We start from the raw sequence: 18,466 nt of genomic DNA on the forward strand, positions 1-18,466 counted from the left end.
TCGATATATTCGATGGTGATTATAGGTCTTTAGGTCATTTGGAAATAGAGCGCATTAATAATTGTACACCGTATGTAACAGTATGTCCACATGATATGCATTGCATGTATAATTTTAGCTAGTAAGGGTATTTTGGGTATTTGTCTGTATCTTCCGCGGCGTTCACACGGTCCAATCGAACGGTCTACAATGGCTTGTTGATATCGGGTAGCAATCAAAGCCGTCACTACAAGACCTTTAAGTTGACGTGGCCGCACGAGCACCGTCTCTTTTGGCTTGACCTTTTAGCTTTTGCTCCTCTTCCTCCTCTTTGCTCTTGCTCTTCCGGTTATCATTTATATTTTTTCCCTCGTCTGAACCCTAAAAGTAGTTGGGCGTTTGATTCAAAAGCGGTTTTTCGCTGTAAAAGCGGTTTTTAGGGTCTCATTCTTGTGTGGCTTTGAACTGATTCTTCTCCAAAAGCGGTTTTCTCTGCTTCGTTTGAGAAGTTTTGCATTCTCGCTGCAAGAGTGGTTTTGAGTGTGATTTTCAGCGGTTTTCGCCTGATCCCTTCTCCGAGAGTGTTTTGTGTGTTGTGTATTGGCGGTTTTTTTGCAAGAGTAAGGCGGCTTCGGCTGAAATAGCAGCTTGCCCTTTTGCGCTGATTTAGATACTGCTTTATAGATATTTGGTACAGCGGTTTTCGGAGGGGAAAGAGGGTTTTGGTTCTGATAGCGGCTGGGTTTAGTGTGGCCTTATACGGTTTTATGCCGGATCTGAACTGGTTTTGAGGGGTTCGCCGTGTTATTGCAGTGTTAGCTTGTGGTCATACAATTGATTTGGCCGTGAGTTTGAAGCGGTTTTGCATATGGGAAAGTGATTTTGGCTCATGAAAGTTGTTTTGTATATAGTGGTTCTTGAGAGTTAACCTGTGATCCAAAGCGGCTCTGTTCGTTGTCTCTCTGGTTCCTCTTGTGATCAATTCTTTTTGGAGGTTTTTAATCTTTAAAATCGCTTTCACCTTAATTGGTGGTTTTCCTGGCAATCAAGGTTTTCGAAGGCGGATTTTTTGAGGTGGATTAAGGGCCTGGTATCCAAAGAGGTTTCGAGGGAAGAGAATTTTGATTGTCTGGTATGAACAGATCCTTTTAAGCGGTTTTTTTTTTAAAGGCTCTTTTCTGTTGATTAAATGGAGTCGGTTTTTCCTAAACTATTTTTGGTTGTGTATGAAACAGCCATTATTTTAGTGGAGCTGGAGAAGGACAAGCGAGGGTTTTTCTTTGGAGATTTTTGGTGTGATTTAATGGCGACTGAAGTAAAACCAGAGAAACGTATCCTTTCTTACGCTTGGGTTTGGTTAAGTATTTGAAATTGGTTTTTTTTTTTTGGTGTATTTCTACTGAATTTTTTATTGTTTGCTTGTATGATTTTCCGTTCTAGCTATTTATGTACTTCTAATTATTCTTTCCTTGTTTAGATCATGCTTTAGTATTTATAGAATTGGCACCAATTTTGGAGTTTTAACTTAATAGACATGGATAAATGATAGATTTGGTCTTGCTCCCCTCCAACTGTTTGCTTGTTTAAGAAGAAAATGGGCTACTCGCTTTTCCTAGTTAATATTGAACTTTTTCTTTGTCATGTTTGGCAATTTATTGTTTTGATTTGTTCCTTGACTTAGTAATGATTTTTCTCTTATTTATTTATTTGAGTAATACGCTGGATCCATGTGTGAAATTGTTTTTGGTAAATGGATCTGATTGTTGATTTGGATAAATTTATTTTGCATTTTTCATTGGCATATATAGTGTAGCTTATTGTAGTTTTTTTTTTTTTGCTTTTTGGAACCAACCCAGGTTACGATTTGTTTCAATGAATTGAGAAATGGATGATTTGAATCTCTGATCTGTTTGTAGTTGGTATTCTTATTTGCCCTAAAGCACTGAAGTGCTCTCATTGTTTAATTTTATATTTACACTACGATTCATTTTTTAGCGTTTTCAAAATTTTGGTTTTTTATTTTATTTTAGTTTTTCACGTGTGTAACCGGTGCAAATTTATTTTATTTTTTTCATCTTGATTTGTTTATTTTTTAATCATGATGGTAGCAGTTCTGTTTCTTTTAGCCGGAGTTCTGTTTTGTTTGATTAGCTTTCTTTTTAGGAGATGTAGGGAGAGACTTTATAAATGGATTTAAGATTGCATTGAAGTGTTCCCTTTATTATAATGAAAATTGAGCCCACAGAAGGGCCTGTCATTTACTTTTGTTCTTTTTTTTTTCTCTATTTCTACTGGTAGCTGAAGAGCTCTTTCTTTCTTGTTGATTTAGAATTTTTATTATTTTATTCATTTTCATTTCTGTCTATTCATGTAGTGTAATTTGTCCTTTTGGGCTTGGTGTGTGAACTTAACCCATTGTTCTTAGCTTTGGACGTAATGATCCAGAAGTTGAAAGTGGATACCCCTAATCATGCCGATGCCAATGCGGTGCGTAGTTTATCATCTGATCTTTTAGTACTCTTTCTTATTTTTTGTTGTTGAATTGCATTCTTTTTATGGTCATTGTCCTGATCTGCAATGTGTGTTTCTTTGATAATTTTTCTTCTCTTTCTTTTATTAGAGAGAGAGAGAGAGAGATAGCTAAATTCTGCTAGTATTTCCATTGTTGTGCTATGTGTATGCCAGACTTCTGCAAAGGATGGGAGCCCATCCGATGCAACATCTTGTATATCTTCATCAGGCGATGCCACTAGTAGCATGAAAGGTAGTGACATTGACCAGGATTCATTAGCTGCAGAGCAGGGTTCATACTACCCAATGAACAACTATTATGGCTACTACTATCCAGGTGTTTAATAATGAAAGCTTGAATTTTCCTTGTAATTATGTGAATATATCCAATCAAATGCCATGGTTTGTTGACTTCTGGGACTATATATCAGGTTATGATGGTTCTTTTGGCGAATGGGATGATCAGGGCTACTACCTTGGGGGTGAAGGGCTGGAGCTCCAATACCCAGTAAGTTTGACGATTCTTTTACAGTATTGGGATGTTCGTTACCCCTTATGATTCACGCCTGACCTACTTGAAATTCTGGTTTTGTAAGATTGGGAAAATTCTGGTTTTGTAGGATTGTATTAGTTGTATTGAACGTTCTCAATTCTCATCCTCATGGAAAGCCACACGAGGTTTTGAGTTTCATTGGTATTGGGTGTTTTAATACTGCTCCTTTTGATTCTTATCATAAATAGCAGTGCCTATGATTTTGATGCTTGCTTTCCTTATTCTCATTTTTTTTTTTGGTGATAAAATTCTTTTCTTATTCTTGTTCTAGAGCTCATTATTTATAATTCATTATATAGTTGAGATAAGGCTCGGATGATGATGATTCATAATTTATTCTACTGGATCTTTTTGTTTACTCCGCATAAATGTTCATTTTCATTTTCAGGGAATTCAAGCTGACAATGGATCACTCATGTACTACATGCCAGGGTATGGCTTTAATCAACCTGGGTACAATCCATATGGTCCATACATGCCTGGAGCTGTGATAGGCATTGATGGGCAGCCTTTGGGTCAACAGCTGTTTTATGCAGGTTCTATGTGTCCTCAACCCCTCAGTTCTCCAGGATATTTCCCACCGCCTCTTCCGTATGGATCGGAAGTTTTACCAGTGTATCCATGGGATTCCCCCCCTTTATTTGGCGATGGGGTGACCCCAACTGGCTTTAGTGGAGGTCCAACAGCCCCGAGTCCCAAGACCAATTTCTCTGCCAATCCAAACCCACCTGTGGCTCCTCAGTCAAAATCCAACCAACCTGCAAAGTTGGGTACACCATTGGAGAAAGGCGTAACAGCTGCAATTGATGCGCAATCAGGCCAAGGAAATATTGTTACCCAGTCTCTTAAACATGGGAATAAGGTAGCTAGCTTTAGAATCTCCAAATGTGTTTTTTCTCTCTCAATCGATTTGGTACTTAATTGGGCAGGTGAGCTTTAGTCTTGGTTACACTAAATAATCAAACGCTATTCTTTCACATGGATTAATTTTTTTGGTGGATCAGTGGCTCGGCTTCGCCGTGGCCTTTGGGTTAATGCCCGTATGGGCATAAGTACTGGAATTTATATATTCTTTCTCTTACTTTTTTGAGTTTGGTAAGAAATTGTGTAAAATTGACAATTAATCTGACCATGTTGTGGAAATTTCTGCCTTGCATTGTGGAGAACTTCTGCTTTTCTCATTTTTAAAGTTTGAGTCAGATTTGATATGAAGTAATGATCTTTTGGCTCTTTTACCTTCTCCACATTTTGAAATTTCCTAAAGCAAAGTATTTTGGTGAAGATCTATTTGGAATCATGATATTGGGAGTTATATTTCTACGCCAACTGAAAATTTGTGTAATGTAAACTTTGAAACTTTAAAATATGAAAATTGATGCATGGTTTAATTTGATAGATGATTTGTTTGCTTATTAATATTAGTATTGCTTGCTCTTAGGGTGCTCAGCAAAACTCTGCTTTTCAAGCGACGGCTGTCCTGGCAAAGGGTTATTTCCCCCTACCCAAGTTTCCTGCTTATTCTAACAATGGGAAAGGCGGTGTACTCTATCCAAACAGTCCCATGAATTTTAAACAGAATGGGCGGAACTGGGCGAGTGCAGAAAGATTTAAATCGAGGGGTAAAGGCAATGGTTTCAGTGACTTCGATGTGTTGAATGAGCAAAATCGTGGCCCTCGAACAAAGGGTATCAGTGAGAAGAGTGAGAGTGATGGCTTGACTGGTGCAGTCAAAAGAGACCAATACAATCTCTCGGATTTCCTGACCAAGTATGATAGTGCTTTCTTCTTTGTGATAAAATCCTATAGTGAGGATGATGTTCATAAGAGTATCAAATACAATGTTTGGGCGAGCACTCCAAATGGGAACAAGAGGCTCGACAATGCATACCAAGATGCACAACAGAAGGCCCTAGAAAAGGGCAGCAAGTGCCCTGTGTTCCTTTTCTTTTCGGTACGGTGTGCTCTCTTCTCTGTGATCTGTCTTTGTTATGGTTTGTCGAGCTACATGGGTGATTATGTGTGCAACTTTTTGTGGGTTTTTGATGAAAAATATTGTGCAATTTATAATATTTATGAAAAAAGGACTTTGTTAAACAATTTTTGGTGGATTGGCTAGTGCTTAAATGATATAAAAAACTTAGAGTGAACGATGTACTTTAAACGGTACAATTTGATACTTCAGAGATGGATGAGTTATACTTGTCGCATGGATAGGAAGAAATATGAGTTTGGTTATGCATATATATGTGCAGCATACTTTAATAGTAATGCCACTTTTGAAAGCAAGTACCTTTCAATTTGAGTTATTTTCTTTCCTACTTGAGTATGGCCCCCTCTCTACAAACTCTATTTTATTTTTTTCCTTGAGAGTTAATAAAATGTATATATTTATTCAAACCATCAAAATGGTAAAAGGTGACTGTTTAGGCAGTGAATGCGATAAAAGTTCTTATTCTTATGAGGGTTGATTTGCAAAAGGGAAATCTGATGATTTCTGATGTTTTTTCAGGTTAATGCCAGTGGTCAGTTCTGTGGAGTAGCAGAGATGATGGGAAGGGTGGACTTCAACCAGAACATGGACTTTTGGCAGCAGGACAAATGGAATGGTTTTTTCCCAGTAAAATGGCACGTTATAAAAGACGTCCCAAACCCTCAGTTTCGACATATCATACTAGAGAACAATGACAACAAGCCTGTGACCAATAGTAGGGATACACAAGAGGTATAAATTCTCATGTTTGTATTTTTGGTACTGGACCTTATGCTGATGTATTTTATTAGGAGGATTTCATGATCATAATTCAGAGTTCAATTGCCCAGAACTGAACTTGTCGGTTTTTATCATTAAGACCTCAATGCAAAAAGTGTTTTCGAAGTTTTCTTGTGTAATCGGTTATAGGACTGATGGCTTTGTATCCTCAGGATATAAGCGGGATAATATGTCCTATACTTTGTATATTTGTATTGCTCACTTTTTAGCTTTTGTATATTTTCAGGTGAAATTTCCTCAAGGAATTGAAATGCTGAACATTTTTAAGAATTATTCATCAAAGACGTCCATATTGGATGACTTTGCATTCTATGAAAACCGGCAGAAGGCGATGGAGGATCAGAAGATTCGGCTGCCTACTCATCAATTGGAGCAAATGCAGGTCAGCTTAAAGTTTTTGCATTGTTTCATTCCTTTTCTTGTTGACTTCAATAACTTCTTAAGTGGGATGAAAAAAAAATATATTGAGGATGGAGCATATGCCCTATGGTTTCTGTAAGCGGTCTAAAATGCGCAATGGATTTGTCTTGAATACGCATTACCCTTTCCAAGATTTAGATGTGAAGCTGGTCCTTGTATTTATTTTATTTTATTTAAATGTCCTGCTCTGTTTTTCTGTGAGAAAGCTTTAACAATTTGGGCTGAAACCACGATTTATTACTTGCAGTTCACTCCTGTCCATCTGAATCATTTTATATTTGAGATGTATCATGCATTTGTTTGAATTTTTAAGCTCTGATAATTTAGACCGACATACATATTTCTTAAGTTCTCAAATGAGCGACTTTTCTAGTACATATTTCTTAGCATCATTGTTGGTTAAGTTGTTAGTCTGTGTTTTGATCGTTTATTGAATCACAGATGAAACCTGATGATGGGGCAGCACAGTTGAAGGGTGCCGACCCAAAACCTGATACCCAGTCGATGGACCCTGTTCCTGTTAATGAGATTAAGGAAAACAAGGTGGAAAATGAGGCCGAGGAGGGCGAAACAAGGGAATGAGGCCAAGCATCCAACTCATTCTCTCTCTAAATCAGCAGACGGATTTTCTGGTTCGCTGTTTGGTGGGGGTGCGCCTGTACACCCAGGAAGGGCTCGCTTGGAGTTTCGTGGGCTTTTTTTGGGGATTTTGGGCTTCTTGATAAAGAATTCGATGCAATAATTTTGAAAAGGGTGGACAAAAATATCATGAAGAAGGCGACCAGAGTGTACCATAGCGCCGATTAGTGCCTTTTTAAAAGCGAGGCAGTCGTCGGGCATCTTGTCAACCGGTTTTCTTCATCTCTTTTTTTTTTTTTTTGGGGGTTTTCCTGTTTTTGGGGTTCTTGGTTTTGCTTTCTTCTGTGGGGCCTTTTATTTCTTCGTTTTTTGGGATCCTCTGTTTTTTCTTTTTTCGACTAATTTGCCTGTTAAGGCTTTTCATAGTGGATGTGTGTGTGTGGTTTTAAAGAAGGTGTTGGAAGGAAAAGAAGGGGAAGTGAAGGAAATCCATTTATGGATAGGTTTCTCCTTTTTTCCGTATCTCCAAAATGTAATTGGGTTTTTAATTTATGTGAAAGGAAAAGAGGAAGGAATGAGAATTGGCTGTTGGAAACCCCATTTGATGTTTGGGTTTTTTTTTTTTTTTTGTAAACCTTTTCCTTCAATTTATGGGGCTTCTTGGTTTTCTATTTATCATATGGATTCATGGTGGGTTCGACTAGGTAGGCCATTGGTTGCCATCATCTCATTTGGGGTGGTGGCCAATGTGTGGCTGAGGTTAATTGATTTTTGGGTGGAAGCATGTGGAGTAATCTGGATGAGAGCTATGACAGTGGCCTGGCCATGGGTCTCAATCGCCATAGGACTTTTTTCTGTAGATTAATCAGTTGATTAACTTGTGTTGCATTTGGATGTTTAATTCACAAAACAAAAAATTTCAAGTTACCAAGGAATATCTCATGGATTTAAAATTTTGAAACTATTAAAATTTTAAAATTTGAAAACTATATTATTATGTATCAAGTTGATAATATGTAAGTTACCGTTGTCAGATTATAGAACTAAAGGGAATAATGATTTATTATAGGAGAATTCAAGGGTTGAATGTTGATTTCATCCTGAAAAAAATTTATTTTTTTAAAAAAATTTTATGGATAAAAAAAAAACAAATTTTCTTTTAATTGATGGTCACCACCTTGAAATGCATAATATCTAAATGATTGTAGGTTTTTAAATAGTGCATCGTAAAAAAATGCATCATAAGGGTTTATCATTTCCAAAATCTCCAACCATAACAAATATTGTAGCCAAAATTTGCTATATAAAATTACCTTGTATGCAATATTTTGGGTCGGGATTGCTTTTAAAATTACCTTGTATGCAATATTTTGGGTCGGGATTGCTTTCAGGCCGGGGCCGGGGCTGGGCTGGCTGGTCTACTTAAATGATTTTGGTCCAGTTGGGCCTACTTACATGATTTTGGGCCGGGTATCTTAAATGGACTAAACTACATCAGATTTTTGTAGCTTATCTGAAGTGTGGTGTGGTCATTCTCTTCTAATCTCAAGGCCATTGTTGTTACTGTGGGGGTGATCGGTTTTCTCCTTTTCTCTTTATTACATGCGTTGTACGTGATATTTAATATTTATTACTTAAACAAAATTATCATTGAAAAATATTTTCAATAAAATATGTTTTTAGAGGTTATTGATTTTATCTTCACAATTGAATATTTTTATTAAATAATTATATACTTGCAAAATCATGAAAGAAATAAATAATTCAACTGTACTATTTGTGATAAAATAAGATTTGCGGGATACCGAAAATTTGTAAATGCTATTTAAATTGGAGGAATATTTGAAATTGAATATTGTATCAAATAATTATAATTGATATATTATTTTAACAATATTTAATTAACACGTTTCAATTTGGCACAAATTCGAACATAAATAACTAAATAATTCAAATTGCATAAATAAAACTGATAGAGAATTTTTTTTTCAATTTTGTTGTGGATGTTAGAAGTTTCAAAAAGGAAAAAAAGAGCAAAAAATACAAAAAAATGAAAAATAAAATTCTTACATTTTTTTTAAAAATAAATTTTTTTGTAAAAAATATATTACCAATATGTTATAATTTGCATTATGTTGTCTTATATTATTTTATATTTTTTTTACAAAACATAATATATTTAACAATATGTTATAATTTGAATTATGTTGTCTTATATTATTTTTAGATATTTATATAATAAGTAACAATTATTTATTTTAGGTAACAAATCTTTTTTGACAAGAAATAATCTATTTACTAATCTATCATAATTTACATTATATTAATTAAAAAATACTTTAAAAGATGATTTATTCATATTAATATTATTCTTTTAAATAATATGTTATAATTTACCAAAATAAAGGATAAATTTACTAATATATTATATTTCAATGCTAAATTAGTGAATATATTTATAAAAGAAAATAAATCAAAGTTTGGATCTCATGCCCAATTGTGATGCCTTATGCCATTGAAAATTTATTATTTGTAACTCCTATTTCCTTTGTTATTTGATGGGAATCAAGGAAAATAAAAATGTCAACATACTTAGCACACACATAGAGGTATAGTTTTAGGAAAATAAAGTTTAGAGATATACTTATAGTATGCATCTACGCTCATAAAGAATTTCTATTTTATCAACAATTTATCAGTTTGCCATTTTTCAACCATTCCAACTCATGTGAATGATTGGGGAAAATTTTATTCATTACAATTTTGTGGAAAAATTATTGCAAGGAAATATGAAATTGAAAAAAAAATACTAATAAGCTTACCTCTAGCTGCCTATGTAAATTATGTGATTTGCCTATGTACAGACAAACATCAAAGTTAACAGTAGTAGACCTAAAATTGAAAAATAATTTATTACTACTTAATTAACCTAAAACTGAAAATAATATATTTTTAGAATAAGTTAGAAGCATAAATTGTTAGGGTTGGGCATTAGAGAGAGAGAGAGAGAGAGAGAGAGATCACATTGGCATATACAAAAAAAATCCTATAAAGTCAACCAAAATATTAAGCAACCTAATCAGAATTTATTTCTAATTATATTATTCGTATGTCAAACCTAAAAATAACAAAAATTGTCAACATAGACTGTTTTAACATCACATGATGTTAAAGAAAAAATTTCAACCTAAATTCTAGGTGAATTCACTTAGCAACCTAGTTTGAAAGAGATGGATTCTCTTTTTGCTAAACCCTAAAAACTGTTAGCCATAAATCTGTAATTGAGAGATGGGAAAGAGACGAAATCAATAACCTAAACCTTTAGGTTCTTTCACAATATAGGAGAGAGGGAAACTTTTCTTTAGAGAGAGAGAAATTCTCAGTGGGATATGAGAGAGAAATATGGAATTAGGTATAAGAGATAAGGTGTAGAGATTTTTCGGTAGAGATAACCATTTTTTATAGGCTTTGAACAAGATTATGGTGTTTTAGGGTTTTCCTTAGCCTGCCTCTTCTTGTGATATTGAACATGGACTGTCGATCGATGATGACTTGTGTAGTGATAGATCTGAGTCATCCATTCCATAGATGGGCTATTAATGAAAGGTGAATGAAACCTTATCCCCATGTCCTAAACCATTTTTCTTAAATTAACTTTAATTAAATATTGTGCATTCCATAAAATAGCACATCTCTACACATATTTTCTATAAAATCTATCAAAGATATATCATCAATATCTATTTTCATATTAAGTCAATATATGGTCAATACATACTCAATCCATAATTTGACCACATATCACAATTTAAAATTATCAAAACATAAGGTCACATGGACTACAAAACAAAACATTCCATAAAATAGAAAGTAGTAAGAGGTGGGGTGTGCACCCATGGGAGGCACATGTGGGCCCCACCTTCTAGAAATATGGTGGGCCCATGTGCACAATGGGCATCCATGTTTTTTTTATGCATTTAATATTAACAAAATAATTTATAGTTAAAACATTGTAAAATCAATATAGTTAATTTATAAATAAAAAAATTATAAATAAAATATCCAAATGTTTATAAAAATTCAAATAGTGATTTTAAAATAATCATTATTATAAAACAAACACAATTAAATTAATTTTATAGGAAATAGATCTAAAGGGTTTAGGAATTAAATCAACAATCATGGGGCACACTATCTTCAACTGTGGACTACGGACCACACTTGCTATTAGACCGACCCAGTGTTTCTCATGACCCATAGTCCAAGCAGAGACTCATTAGTGGGTCACCAAAGTCTGGCCAATGAGCCAAGGGGTCGCAATCCCAGCCTGTGGATTACGGGTCCTCCCCGAGAGACGAGTTCTGGTCACTATGACCTGATGCAGCTATATCTCTATGATGCATAGAGGGATCTCTCGCACATGCATACGTTTCACCCTAAAATGTGGATTTCTGGCTTTCTCGAACGATTTATCGATATGCATGCCGTGTAATGGCTCATGAATGAAGTTTTGACCCCGTCTCTGCAGGCCACCATCACACACAAGAGTCACATAGTCCCTCGACTCACTTATCCGAGCATGTTCTCCGACCTCATCAAGAGCTAACCCATGAGTCCTCGGTTTGTTCTTCATGCATAGGTAACATGTGTTTTCCCCAACCGACTGGCCTAGATCGTCAAACACAGTCAGATATCTTCAAATATCGTTTGCATGGTATGGTCCACGAGGGACCACACTCCCACTGAGTTCATGTTCCACTATATCATTTCATTTTATAAGCACTCATAATTACCTTTAAAGGCCACATAAAAACAACAATGATGTTGATAAGGATAGAGTTCTAATGAAAATGTGGTTGGGGTTGTGGTGGTCGCACCACATGTACCCTAGCTAAGGTCTAGACTTCCATTTTCACTTAAAGCTTTCAAAACTATCAATATTTAAAAAAACGAGTAGAGGCTCGTCATCTCCACTGAATTACAAAAAAAAAAGAAAAAAGAAAAATAAAAGTTAGAGTTCTAATGAAAATTCCATCTACAGTATTGAGTGCTATTACAAAATGAATTTCACTTATTTATAGGGTTGAAGCCTTAAATTGTAGAATCAAGGTGCAGCTCAAAAATATATTGAAAAAAGCTGTTTTGACGTTGGAAGACCATCTAATTGATCATCTTGAAGTCGAGATGTATGGTATGGAAAAAATAAAGATTTCAAGTCTAAAAAATAGTACATAATTCAACTGGACCGTATATTTTCAAGATTTTCATGCATTTATAGATTCGCTTAATTTGAACCACATTTGTAGTTTAAAATTTTATAATTAGAGACAAAAATAAATTCTTGGGGCATCATAAGTACTTTCAACTCCAAAATTACACCTTATGACAAAGTTTGGAGGTGCACTTTAATTTGATTGTTTAAGGTTGCAATCTTATGCAAACCATTCCCATATAAAAACCATGCTTTTGACTTAGTTTGCAATAGCAATCAAACATTAGCAATTGATCAACAAAGGAAAATGAATTTAAACTTGACCATATATGTTTTATTTGCAAAATCAACAACAAAAGGAATAATCATTTATGAGCCCATCATTTATCTATTAATTGTAATTTTGCTAGCATTCTTTGGAACTGAATTCTAGGTATCTTTAATCTCAACTTGCTTGTTGCCAAGTCTGTGAGACACTTGTTACAATAATTGTGCTCTTCTCCATTACCAAAAGCTGGCATATTGATTTGGACAATTAATATTGATGCAGTGCTTTTGAATATTTGGAAAGAGTAGAATTTTAGATATTTTAAAAGGATTATCTAGTGGCATATATAAAATCCAAGATTTTGACTACCACTGCTTAGTGGGCATTAGAAAGAAAGGAATTTAAGGGAATATCTAATGGATATATACTATAACCACTATGAAGCTTGTGCTCGACCTCACTCAAGTAAGTTTCATGAAGTCTTCAGCTTGGCAACTACCACTACAGGTTGGGTTGAGTTACACTTTGATGGCAGCTCCTTAGGTAATCTCAAACATGTGGAATCGGGGGTTGATTCATGATGAAAGGGATAACACTTAGGCGCCTTTCTCTGGACCTAACCCATGCTGGATAATGATGCAGAACTAGGGTGCAAAGTGCCTTTTTCCTTCTCACAGTAGAGTGATTATTGAGGGCTACTTGGCCATTGTGGTTCACTGGTGCAATGCAATTCATAGAATCCTTGGTCTTAGGGATCCAATTTGGATGAAATTAGATTGCTCCTTGCAAATAGAGAGGTTATTTTTCAGCCTAGTAATAAAGGAAGGAATCAAGAGGTTAATGTTTGGCAAGTAATGTGTAAAACTGGAGACTGTTATGATATCCTATGCTTGAGGATGCAAGGATAGGGTTCATGATGTCTTCTGGCCTTAAAGATGGTTGATTACATCACATTTTAGACTAAAAGCTCAGCAATCAGGCTTAAATTTTGCTGGTTAGGAGAAAATTTGTCTTTTGGTTGTTTAGATTGTATAGTTTGGGGCACCTTTATCTCCTACAATTTTGCGTCCATTCGCAAAATTTGGTGCATGTCGTCATGTCAATGGGCCTCAGCTAAAAAAGAAAATAACTACAAAAATTAATTCCTAAAAATAACATTACTAAACAACACCTAAGGCATTTAAGGGTATTTTGGTCATTTTTTTTATTAAAAATATTTTTTTATATGTTTTATAGGTGTGAGTCTACTAGAGTATTGGACACCCTGAAAATTGGTGTCAATCTGATTTATAAAGAAAAATTAATAATAAAATAGTATTTAGGCTTGACATTGTGACTGGGAGCATCTTTGCTGTCCATTCAAATCTCGAAGGGGGGTGGCATATATAAATCCCCTATATGTAGTGGCATATTTAATGCTTTCCCTATATATTTATCGGATATTCTCAACGTAGTAGGTAAGATGGGTGAGGAATTTTGTTTTAGAAAATATTACCATCCTTTTCAGGTGTGTTATATAAGCTAGGGCATCAACCATTAATTTATGTCTTTTAGCTTTAGAAAGTACACTACGATGAGCTTGGGCTTAATTGGTTAGCGCTTGACAATTTGCAGCCTTTTTCTCCCATTGGCTCACCAACCAAAAAGAAAAAAAAAAAACAAAGTACACTACGATCCTAAACTTATTGGGTCACTATGGGACGTCCACCATTCTAAAGGTGTAAATGCTTTAAAGTTTGACCATAGAAATACGCTCTAATTTTGGTGTTTAAAAACCAGGTCGGATGGTTGGCAGGACCGATCCAGCGTTACAATTCTGGTCCAGATAGGCTGGGATTACCAATCAAGCCGATAAGGTGAAGATTTTTTTTTTTTTCCAGAAAATATAAATAATCAAATTGGCCCAAGTAAATTGAACCCAATGCCTCTATTTGCCTGCAATTCCATTACATTGATCAATGGGAGACAAAATCCAAAATATATTGAAATATCAGAGTTTATCAATACAAATTGATGGAGTTTTTTTAAGTTTCGGATGATAAGAAACACCATCTCTTGAGAGATAACATTGACTAAATTGCCTATTGACCTTTCCTACTTTGAAATTCCATGCTTTGAATCCATGAGGTCAAACTTAGAGAGTATACTTTTCAAATTCATCTCAAAAATCAAAATCCCATACTTTTGTATTGAAGGTTAATCATAAACCATTGAGAGTGTATTTATGATTCGGTACAAGGATATCAAAATTGCCAATGGCCAATAGATTTAAAATCTCACAGTACGAGATGTGTCATTGATCAAGTTCAAAGTTCAATTTTTTTTATTTTATTTTTTACGAGTTCTACAACAAATCTAAAGCTCTAAGATTTGATATTTCACCAATCGATGTGAGTTAGTTTTCGAAAAAAGCCAAAAAACCAAAGGGATGGATTTTTGGGATCGATTGGTGAAAAATCAACAAGGGTCAATAACATTCACAACTATTGTGCATTCATATCAATATAAGCAAGTAATGGAAACTACACAATATCAAAACGAGATTATTGAATGAAAAATCCAGCAACATTCAATCCACGGAACACAAATATTTAACATGGTTCGGTCACAAATCGTGATTTACATCCACTGGAGAATGGTGTGAGACTTTACTTATTGATTTAGGAAGATAACAATGTGAAATTGCGCTCAAAATATCAATTTTCAGTAGCCCTTTCTCATTCTAAACAGAGCTAAAAAATAAGGCACCACAAAAACCAAAAAATGAGTTCTTTTTAACACTTTCTCTCACTAAAACAGGGCACACAACAAACCTACAATGTAGTTCAAGCCTTTTGCTCATTTTCTCTCTCTAAAACATAGCATACTAAGCCCTAAAGAGAAAACCCAATTGCAGCCCAATCTCTTTATCTTTTTCTCACACTTTCTCTCTCTAAACAAAACAATTTTAATTTTTTTAAAAAAGAAAAGTTCTTTCAACATCACAACCATTGGATTAGATGCAACCTAATGGCCCAAAATAAAAGAGAGAAAAATCAAATACAACTATCACATGTGTGATTTGTTTTCACACATGTAATAATCTCCCACTTGAAGACAAATCACAAAGTTTCTGAAATAATCACCGATGCACCACTCTCTATCCACCCGAGGTTACGTCTCTTCCAACCCCGAAAGTCTTCTACACATCGTATTTTTTTCAGTTGAGACAACCTTTGTCAACATATCAGCAAGGTTCTTCTCAATGTGAATCTTGTCCACTTGCAAATCTCTACGCTCGAGGGCCAACCGAATAAAATGATATCCAACCTTTGTATGGTTTGTCTTGGAGTGATAAGCTGCATTCTTAGCTAGATGAATAGCACTCCGGTTATCACAATGCACAACATATTTATCATGTTTTACCATAAACTGACCAAGTAACGTTCTCAACCAAATCATTTCCTTTGCTGCCTCAACCAATGCCACATACTCAGCTTCTGTTGATGACAAAGCAAAAATATCCTACAACCTTGACATCCAGCTGACTGCACCACCAACATTGAAGACGTATCCAGTGGTAGCCTTCTAGTATCACGGCATCTTGCATAATCTGCATCTACATAACCAATAACTTCCAATGATGAATTTTTAAAACACAAGCAAACATTTCATGTCCCCTTCAAATATCGAAGAATCCACTTAACTGCTTGCCAATGTTCCCAACCTGGATTAGACATAAATCTAGAAACAACTCCCACTGCACGGGTAATGTCAGGTCTAATACAGAGCACTGCATACATCAAATTACCCACTAAAAAAGTATATGAAACATTTTTCATCTTACTTCTATTTACCTCATTTGTTGGAGAGTCCTTTTTAGGCAACTTGAAAGGTGCAGTTAATGGTGTAGAAACGGGTTTACTGTCAATCATATTGAAGTACTTAAGAATTTTATAAATATATTCAGATTGACTTAACCAAAGCTTACCTTGCTTTCTGTCTCTATGGATGGGCATACCCAAAATCTTCTTAATTGGTCCAAGATCCTTGGTGGCAAAATGCTTGGACATATCAAGCTTTAAACGTTTGATTTCACTCACACCATTCCTAGCAACAAGCATATCATCAATATAGAGCAACAAAACAGTAAAAGAATCATATGCCGAACCCTTGAAATACACACAATGATCAAAGTGGCATCTAGAATAACCTTCACCCAGATGCTTGTTTTAAACTATACAATCCCTTTTTCAACTTACAAACCAAGTTAGGATTAGTTTTGTTATCAAAACCTTCAGGTTGACACATATAAATTTCTTCATCAAAATCACCATGCAAGAAGACAGTTTTAATATCAAGTTGTTTTAGCTCCAAAATCAAGTTAGCAACCAAAGATAAAACAATTTTAATAGATGTATGTTTAACAACTCGAGCAAAAATTCCATTAAAATCAACACCTGGTTTTTGCCCATGACCATCACTACAAGTCTGACCTGCCTTCTACTTAATAGCATATACCTACCTATTCTTCAATGCCTTCTTCCTATGTGGAAGTTCCACCAACTCCCTCGTACTATTTTTATACAAATCATCAATCTCCTCCTCCATTGTCTTGTGCTACCTTTCAGCATTAGGGAAATAAATAGCCTCTTGAAGAGACTTAAGTTCACCAGTATCAGTATACAAAGCATAATATAAGGAGAATACTTTTGTGTGGGCTTGTGAGGGCGTGTGGATCTTCTCAATTCTGTTTCAGGTGTATCTGGTAGTCATTCTTCATCTTAAATTAATTAAGTGTCATCCTCATAACTAGCATCACCTCCATCCAAACTGTCTTGAGCTTGAGCTTGACTCTTTTGCACTTGTCGAGGTGAAACAATGAGATTTGGTTCTTGTATATCCACAACAAATCTTTCTTGTTTTGGCTCTTCCCACTTTTTTTCAGCAAACATTACATTATCATTAAAGAGAACATCCGGACTTCTGATAGTCTTCTTTGCAAACTTGATTACTGAAAAGGTTTTAAAGTTCCTATATCACCACAACCATTGGATTAAAAGCAATCCATTGACCCAAAATAAAAGAGATAAAAGTCAAATAAAACTCTCACATGTCTGATTTGTTTTTATACATGTAATGGCCAATCCAAATTAGCGATTCAGTGACATAATCTTTACATTCTCAGATAGAACTATGCATTCAAATTCCAGATAAGGGAGTCAACCCTATTAAGAGTCCAACTCAATCCAAATTCAAACCCGATTCTGATTAGGATCGACATTTTTTTAAAAAAGGCGTGATTTGCATAATTTTGCCACTTTAAATAATCAAAGTAACGTGCACCTCCAAACTTTGTCATAAGATGTAATTTGTTGTCTAAAATTATTAGAATGGTTATTTTTATCGCTGAGCATAAAATTTTAAAATCCAAAAATATTTCAAATTCAGTAGATCCATAAGCGCATAAAAATCTTAAAAATGGACACTCTAGATAATGTGTCGCAAGATGTACTATTTTTAATATTTGAATTCTCTTGTTTTCTCAATATCCATATAGCTCAATGTCGAGATGATCAATTCAATATTTTTTTAACATCAAAACAACTTTTTCGAAGGACTTTAGATATGTACCTTAATTCTATATTTTAAGGCGTAAACTTTATATAAACTTTTTTTTTTTTTAAAATAGTGCTTTGATGTTAAAACTTAAGGAAATCAAGAATTTGTTGATTTGTTGTTGTCAAATGGAAATGAAAGGCTTTCATAAAAAAAATTCATAGAATCGAGAATGAAGTTTTCATTATGTACATGCCAAATCATGAATAAGTAATTGCACCCAATCTCTAAAAAAGTTCAAATTATTTCGAACTTTCTATTTTTGAAATGCCAAATCATGAATAAGTAATTGCACCCAATCTCAAAAAAAAGTCAAATTATTTCGAACTTTCTATTTTTGAAATGGGATATTTACGAATAGATAGGGTATAAAGAAGGGTGCTTTTAACTTGACGGCAACGCTCATGCCTTATTTGAGGGGTCACGCCTCTCTATCATCCTCTATCTCATTGATAAAATGGACCGTTGCCTCAATGTTTTTGCGTGATCTATGGGATTATAGGTTCTTTTATTTATTTATTTATATATAGCATGTAGAGTACTCATGAGAGTGCCAATATTCTTCCTTCAGAAAAC

At 34.7% G+C, this 18,466-nt stretch overlaps 1 protein-coding gene across 1 annotated transcript; it reads left to right on the top strand.

Annotated features, from left to right (window-relative positions):
* Positions 1–362: 362 nt before the first annotated feature.
* Positions 363–7,407, top strand: ECT8 (evolutionarily conserved C-terminal region 8). The gene is made up of 10 exons (XM_006858997.4): positions 363–1,111; positions 1,215–1,310; positions 2,405–2,466; positions 2,665–2,827; positions 2,922–2,998; positions 3,432–3,905; positions 4,482–4,994; positions 5,553–5,765; positions 6,040–6,195; positions 6,675–7,407. Exons 2-10 carry the CDS (start codon positions 1,283–1,285, stop codon positions 6,813–6,815), a joined length of 1,827 nt encoding a protein of 608 aa, XP_006859059.2. The 5' UTR covers positions 363–1,111; positions 1,215–1,282; the 3' UTR covers positions 6,816–7,407.
* Positions 7,408–18,466: the final 11,059 nt, after the last annotated feature.

The sequence above is a fragment of the Amborella trichopoda genome, chromosome 1 (assembly GCF_054954075.1).
Source record: "Amborella trichopoda isolate Santa Cruz 75 chromosome 1, AtrichopodaSantaCruz75HAP2 v2.0, whole genome shotgun sequence".
In the NCBI taxonomy this organism is placed as follows: domain Eukaryota; kingdom Viridiplantae; phylum Streptophyta; class Magnoliopsida; order Amborellales; family Amborellaceae; genus Amborella; species Amborella trichopoda.

What these genes read in the sequence shown, in the direction of transcription:
- ECT8 (XM_006858997.4), top strand. Translation starts at nt 1,283, where the DNA reads ATGGCGACTGAAGTAAAACCAGAGAAAC. An exon ending in TGAAGTAAAACCAGAGAAAC is followed by an intron (nt 1,311 to 2,404) that starts GTATCCTTTCTT and finishes CATTGTTCTTAG; the next exon opens with CTTTGGACGTAATGATCCAG. An exon ending in ATCAATTGGAGCAAATGCAG is followed by an intron (nt 6,196 to 6,674) that starts GTCAGCTTAAAG and finishes ATTGAATCACAG; the next exon opens with ATGAAACCTGATGATGGGGC.